This window comes from Pundamilia nyererei, unplaced genomic scaffold (assembly GCF_000239375.1).
Source record: "Pundamilia nyererei isolate P.nyererei 1_Seehausen unplaced genomic scaffold, PunNye1.0 scaffold00092, whole genome shotgun sequence".
NCBI lineage: Eukaryota > Metazoa > Chordata > Actinopteri > Cichliformes > Cichlidae > Pundamilia > Pundamilia nyererei.
In genome coordinates, this window is record NW_005187493.1 from 814,538 (window position 1) to 822,582 (window position 8,045).

At 41.9% G+C, this 8,045-nt stretch overlaps 1 protein-coding gene across 1 annotated transcript in view; it reads left to right on the forward strand.

The window, feature by feature from the left end:
• LOC102193296 (leucine-rich repeat neuronal protein 2-like) overlaps positions 1-4,131 on the forward strand; it is a 9,898-nt gene extending 5,767 nt beyond the window's left edge. Inside the window, exon 2 of the mRNA XM_005739467.1 lies at positions 636-4,131. Within this exon, the coding sequence (XP_005739524.1) occupies positions 1,059-3,428 (2,370 nt within the window). The 5' untranslated portion in view covers positions 636-1,058 and the 3' untranslated portion in view covers positions 3,429-4,131. The remainder of the gene's footprint in view (positions 1-635) is intronic.
• The last annotated feature ends 3,914 nt before the right edge of the window (positions 4,132-8,045 follow it).

Sequence of the window (8,045 nt, forward strand, 5' to 3'; positions counted from 1 at the left end):
TGTGTGTGTGTGTGTGTGTGTGTGTGTGTGTGTGTGTGTGTGTGTGTGTGTGTGTGTGTGTGCGTGCATTACATTCACTGAGTCTTTCCCTTTATAATCTTAAATACAGAACACTGATATGAACATAAAAGAACCTTGGGGTCTTTTTAACTGTTACATAATGAATAACATTTGTGGGACGCTATGCTCTGACGGGCTCTGAATGTGAAGTACCAGCGTGAAATATTTATGTACATGCTACGTGATTTCATCATTCCTGCATATTTGCCCATTCTCCTGCCAGCTGAGATACTATTACAACAGAGCACAATCTTCTCCCTGCTTCGTCTCTTAGTTTTTAATCATCATTCTGTCCGTGTCTAACGGTAGAGTCGAGGCTAAATCTCACACTGAATAACAGACATTCTCATCTCGGACTTTTTACCCGTTCTCGTCCATCTTCTTTTCTTTATCTCGTCTCTATTCTGCTTTTAAAGCTCTGCCTGATTCTACCATGACCTTGCTATCGCACATGAGCAAAACTGTGCTATATTTAAAGTCTCACATGCAGCATTAACAGACTGTACAAAACAGTTTTTATGCTCCCTTTTCTCTGAATCCCTTTCTCTCTCTTTTGTTCTGTTTCTGACAAACAGAGATCCGCCGCACCCCGAGCTATGAGTCCTCCGCTTGTGGTCAGGATGTGAGACTGATGATGTGAAAGCAAAGGCCGTCATCAAGCTACAGCCGCTGTGCAGTCCCACTTCTACCACTGCAATCAAAGACGCACAATAACACTCTGGTTACAGTAGGGCCTCTGCAAGCTCAGCAAATGGGATGAAACACATTTCAGCTTTTTAATTCTGTGTGAAACCACCGTTGATGTCTGTCAACATTATAGTCCCTCTTCAATTGGGTGCCACTTTGTGAATGATGACACTAAACCATCTGTCTGATATATACACATAGCTTGCGTGCCTGTTCACACTACAGATTTACAAAAATTGCTGTCCAAATGATTAAACGCACATCTCCATAACAAACTCCTCTCCAGCTCGTCTAAATCACCTGTAAGGATTATGAGGCCGGCTTTAGTGCTTCTACAGTCACATTGTCTCTTGTGTGTGTTCGGTGGTATGTGTGTGCCCATTGTTATGGGCTCCCAACCTCCCGCACTACCATGGCATGTCTCGTGTCCCACGAGGTGTGTGTGTCAGATCAAGCCATGGTTCTCCCTCGATTCCGTTTACCACGAAGCCCCCACTGTGGACTGCAATGATCTGCTGCTGACTAAGCTCCCATCACCAATACCCCTGGACACGCACACCTTGCACCTGCAGAGCAATCTCCTGTCAGTTCTGGACACTGCAGTGCTCCATGGACTCCCCAACCTCACCGACCTCGACCTCTCTCAGAACCGCTTCAGTCATGTCAGGACTATAACCAACCGTTTCTCCCTTCCCTCCCTTCTGTCTCTACACCTGGAGGAAAACCATCTCACTCACCTTCCTGAGGCTTCTTTTGCATCACTGCCAGCTTTGCAGGAGCTTTTTCTCAGTCACAACTACTTACATTCAATAGCACCTGGGGCCTTCATTGGTCTGGACTCGCTATTCCGTCTTCATATCAACAACAACAGACTCACCACTGTTAACCCTCAATGGTTCAAGGCTTTGCCTCGCTTGGAGGTTCTCATGCTTGGGGGTAATCCCGTCGAGTCGCTTCCTGAGCGTGGCTTTATTGCCCTGAAATCCCTCCGGAGTCTTGTCCTTGGCGGTATGGGTCTAAAAGGTTTGGCTGAAAAAGCACTAGAAGGCCTGGACAGCCTAGAGAGCCTCTCCTTCTATGATAATCTTCTGAGTAAAGTTCCAACTCAGGCCCTCAGGAGAGTACCAGGATTGAAGTTTCTTGACCTCAACAAGAACCGCATCAAACTGATTGGGACAGGAGACTTCCAAGACATGGTTCACCTGAAGGAGCTCGGTTTAAACAACATGGAGGAGCTGGTTTCCATTGATAGAGCCGCCCTGCAGAACCTTCCAGAGCTCACCAAGCTTGAGATCACAAACAACCCACGTCTGTCCTACATTCATCCACAGGCTTTCCTCAAGCTGAGCAGGCTTGAGAGTCTAATGCTCAACTCCAACTCACTGAGTGCTCTGCACCAGCACATCATGCTCTCCCTGCCAAATCTTCAAGAGGTCAGCTTACACTCCAACCCTCTGCGATGTGACTGCCTGTTTCACTGGGCAGCCAAGGAGGTTTCTCATCCCCAGAAAGACGCCGAAGCAGATGCGAAAACTCCCCGAGTAGTGCGTTTCATTCAACCCCAGGCAACCTTATGCTCAGAACCTCCAGAACTCAGAGCTCGCAGGGTGAGAGATGTGTCCTCAGGAGAGATGTCAGCCATGTGTCTTCCCATGATTCCTGCCAGCTCTCTGCCTTCCTTCGTAGGGGTCCGTGAAGGCGGCAAACTGGTTTTGCACTGTCGAGCTCTTGCAGATCCACAGCCTGAATTGTACTGGGTGACCCCCTCTGGTCTGAAACTTCATCCGGAACCGATGCATGCATCCAAAGCTTCTTCAGCTCCTCTCCCCTGCAAGAGCCGGAGGACTTCTGAGGAATTCAACCTCACATCTGAAGCCAATACCCCTCGCCAGCAGAATGAAGACAATATTCCCTGTCAGCTCCTCAAACACTACCGGGTACTGCCTGAAGGAACACTGGAGATCAGCAAGATCAGCACCAGAGAGGCGGGATTGTATACATGTGTGGCTGAGAATGCATTAGGAGCAGATACACGCAGCGTTAATGTAGGTGTCCATAACAGAGAAAAGAGAAGAAACCGGGGGGCAGCTGCTAACCTGAAGAAGTTTCAATCACTGAGAGCAGATGCCAGGTTCGAGGTGAGAGAGATCAGAGAACATTATGCTATCCTGTCTTGGCAGAATGGACACAACCTCCCCTCAACCCGCCTGTCCTGGCAAGCCATGTTCTCCAAGGCCCACTCGCCCACATACACCACACGCATCCTTGCTGGTACACAGAGCTTCAACCTGACTCACCTGCAGGCTGGGACATATTACAGAGTCTGTATGCATTTAGGAATCAGTGAGGGCACAAAGCATGCCAGCAGGAGATTAAGAGAGAGCAGAAAGCCTCAGTGCGTTTCATTCAGGACAAAGGATGCCCCTGAACCCCAGCCCAGCCTGCAGCTGAACCCACAGCTGACCTCCACAGCAGTCACACTACTGCTCCTCGCGATCATACTGCTGCTCGCAGGCCAGGGCTGGGACAGTGAGCCTGGTGAGGGAACAGGAAAGAACCATAATACCTCCCATCATGGCATAAGGGGTTACAAAGCTCTGATCTTCAATCAAAAGGCAAAAGGAAGTGACGACCCTCAGCCAAAGCAGAGCGACAAACTGCTACTACATCAGAACTGCTGAGATAATTGTACACACTTAAATGCAGTAACACTGACACACACACACACACACACACACACACACACACAAAATGTCAGACACACACTTTGTTATTAAGAAGAGGGGAATCATAGATGAAAGCCGTAAAGCGAGAGAGAGAGATTTGTATTTATTTTATATACCGTATAAAGTATATATTGACATTGTTTCTGTGTTAAGATGTGTTGTAAATGTCTAACCCCTAACCAGGGAAATAAAACTGGACAATCAAACTCCTGCTGTACAGTGAGTGAGCACAGGAGAAACAAATGAGCCAGAGCTGCCGATGACCACTGGACCGAAAATAAACAGAGACTGATTCAAGTCAGAGACTTATATTTACCGACGGGAGCAGCTCAGACCTCCAGGGTTTTGTCATGTTTGCCGTCTATGTGTTCCACAGACTGAACTATGAGTTTCTCAAAGCAGATGAAAGTCTGCCTTAAGACTGACACTGAACAAAATCCCTGTTTTTTTTGGACTCTGTAAGTCAAAGTGATTGATGTAACAACCCTTCTGCTTAGCTTTCCAAATCTTGGACTGGGTTGTCCATCTTGCAGTACGCTACATGTACAGCATACTCATCCGGATTCCTCGCCTAACATCCTACATTCTGCTTCAAAATAAAAGTGATCTGAAAGTGATTGTGTTAAATTCTATTTTGAGCTACACACAATAAAATCTCTTTTCCATTTACTCGTTTTTACTCTTTCTTTTCATTTTCCAGACCTCAAAACAATTTCAAAAATACTGAAAATACACTATTTGATTAGGGTTCGAGGAAATACAGAAAAGTTCCTGCATCAATATCTTCTTACTGATTCATCTACAGCTACAGCCCCTTCCTCATCTGCATGCAATTATTATTTCTCCACGGTAGAAATAGGTATAATAGCTCAGGATAGCTGGAAACTACCAAATTAACACAAGATGCAGTGTGTCCCCTGCTGGATAACAAGTGGAACTGAGCTAGGGTTTGCAGTGTCAGTCCCAAAAAGGCTGTCTCATTGTAAAAATCACAATCCTACATTTACATGTCTGTCCCTAGATTCAGGTTCTCTTTGAGTATTTTAAGTACCGCCTGCTCCAGTGACTCCAGTGTAAGAGTCTGGGCTCAGTTGTCAGCAGCGTGAATCAGATCAAGTATTTATCTTGCAAATTTATAGTTACTTCAGTGTGATAAAGTATGAGAAGTCTGTCTATGTTCATTGCAAGATCCAATCAAAATCAACAGAGTATGTGGTCACAAATTTTTTTTACAGCGGAGTCCCTGCAGGAATATCTTTGAAGCCAAAGCATCCAATAACTCCATCAATACAATTTTACTGCTCGTAATCGCATAACCTCACCAAGAGACAAACATCGCCAATGAGTTGATGCAAGGTGAGGTGGAAGAGAGAGACTGAGCAGTCCACCTGGGGCAACTTTTACAACTTCTAATGACAATGACACCTTTAACTTGCTTCCCCCCCACCCGACGATGCTGTATCAAACAATTTGCAGCGACATGTCCTGTTTTATGGTAGTAATAACATTGCTTCTCTGACTTGGCGGAGCACCTTTAGGTTTATATAGCTTGGAGTATCTACTGATCATAACTGCTTGTTGTTTCCTTAGCTTACTTTGACTGGATGTTGCAGTGAACAAAGAGTTCAAACAAGAAAATCTTTAAAGCTAAAAAAAACCCCCAATAAATCAACCAATATCATTTACCATGAATGTTACAGCCAGTCTTGCACTTTGAGAGATATTAATATGTGAATCTTAGACTACTTTTTATTATATGCTCTAATAAACTGCCCAATATTTTAATTTAGTCATATTTTATAAACACAAACCCCAGTTTCCCACCTAAAATAAAAAAACAACACTTTCATCAGTAGTTAGTTTGCATTTATTCACACAAAACATAATACATTTCTTCAATAAGGCAACACAATACTGTATATACATACAATGACTCATATGTATACCATGTTTTAAATTTATGTTACTTTGTCATTCTTTACTGTCACTACCAAGTGTAAATAAATAGTTTAGCAAGTCATGTAAAAGAGAGCCAGATGCAAAAACCTCAAAGTCAAACTGTACATCCAACGCAATGCTCCTTTACTTCCTGTAATATGTTGTCGTTGCCAACCTGTTTGAGCTGATTTCTGAACACAGCTTAATGGTCCATTTACTTTCTGAAATAAAAAAAAGTGTACGGAAGCCCAGAGAGCTCAAAATACTGCAACTTACTTTGGAGCAACTTTAGAAAATATTCATCAAATATTCAAATCTGACAGATTTAGCAAAAATAATAAAAAATGATAGCAATTACTCATGCATTAGGATACACAGAGGCCGCTGCAAATACAATGAAAATCTTTTTAGGGATCATTAAATATTGATGAGCATACCGTAGCTTGTTGCTTTTGAAGGTGAAAGATGATGTTAGTGTCATTTAAGTTGTGTCACAGTTTCATATTCTGTTCATATCCAGGTTTCTGCATTTATTCTGACGGCATTTCAGCAGGTGGTTGTTTTCTCACATTGATACATGCTGAAAAATCTTTTAGTAGTTTGCCTGCGTTCTTGCGTTTTCATTAGTTGCCTCGAATTGAACTCTTTGGCTCACCGTAACACTAACCAGCGAAATCAACCCGTTAATCCTTCAGCATCGGTCAAAAAACAACAAACAAAAAACAACAAGAAAAAATCTCAAATGTAAACCTCTTCACAAGCTGACATCATAAGAAGTTGCTGGAGTTGGTGTCCTAAATTATGTGATGTGTTTTCAGTGTGACGTGAGCATGCTGAATGTACCCCACCCACTGACGTGAAGTGAAAATGCCACTGTTAGCTCCCATTCTCTTCAAGACTGACAAAAATCGTACGATCAGTTACAAAAATATAATTCTACTCTGCATTAACAAATGACACAAGTAATTAGTTCTGGTTCAGAAGACAAAGTTTTGAACCAGAAACTATGTGGAAATTAGAAAATGACATCAAGCAACAATACTGTAATTATTACCACTGTGTACAAAGCACACACAATGCCGCACACTTCACTATGATATATGAGCAGTACTAGATGCCGCTCTGTTTTAGTCTCCTTCTGTGCACTTGATTGTGTTTTATGTCCTCTTGTTTTTCCTGCTTGCCTTTGCACTGCTTGATAAAAAGTTGGAAATCGAAGCTCCAAATGCTGATTAATTCATGACTTATATGTTCACACTTTTTTAACACTCTGTAGGATGAACTTTCCAAATAAAGTTCTTAATAACTGTATGTATTTACTGCATTAACAGTAAATCAATAAACTATTTATAACAAATTATAATGGAGCTGTAGCTGATTTAAGTCAGTATGCAAGTGTTGACTAAAGTCTTTGTCACCAACTAGGAAACTGAAAACATTTTAGCAACACAGTATAACACAAGTGTTAGCCTAGATAATCCGATAGTTTCAACATAATACACACTAAATGTAAACAGTAATTGGAGGATTTATAATCCACTTTGTACAATACTGTTTGAAAGTCTTAGAGCACTCGTTTTTTTATATTGCAATATGGGAAAGAAGTGATTTAAAACCTGTGCAAACATACATGGAAATTCAGCATGTAAGGCAAAAACAGGGTTTGTACAATTCTAACAAGCTTTAAAGTCAATATTTGGTATGATCACCTTTATTCTTTTACACTGTATGAAATCTCTTAGAAATTCTTACTGGTAATTTCTTTAAGTACGCTTCAGTAATAGTTCTCCAGGCTTCATGAAGGTAATTCAAAGTTCTGGTTGGATGTTGGCTGGTTTTTGTTTCATTATCTTTCACAATGATCCCACAGGGCTTTAATAATGCTGAGGTCCAGACTCTGGGTAGGCCAATCCATGACTGATAGTGTTTCACAGGGTTTTTTCCATTAAAGTTTTTTCCATCAAAGCTTTTACTGCATTGGCAGTGTGTTTGGGATCAATGTAATAATGAAAAATGAGTCAAATCAGGTACTTTCCAGATGGTACTGCATGGTGGATCAAAATCTGACGGTACTTTTCTCCACTCAGAATTTTTGGATAAGATCCCCAACACTTCACCCATACTCACTGTTGTGTCTTTGTTCTGACCTCAACCATATATAGTGACAAATATTTGAACCACCACTGATTTTCAGTCCAGTTCTTTGGTAATTTGGCATGCCTCAACCTTTTCTCAGCTGCCGTTAAGTTGCTATTGAGGCTTCAGTGAACAGTAGATGGATCAATAGATGTGTGCGGTCTTTGCAGGACTAATTTTTTTAATCTTTATTTCTTACGGGCATGAGCTTCACACATTGTTGATCTGCTGTAGACAGTTTTGGGGTTTTTTTAGGCCTCTGCTGTTATCCAGTGTCCTTTTAAGAACGCACAGTGTACCATGCTGAAATATGCCAATTTTGGGGGCGAATAGCTTTTTGAGGATAAACATGTTTTTGATTTTTTTTGTTAAGCTGTCTGTTATATGTAGACACAATACTGGTTTATCCCTTGAGTTAGGACTTAGTTAATGTTTATGAGTAAATTATTCAAAAGTTGGTGTTAAGTGGCTTCACAAACAACAAGAAAACATTAATTT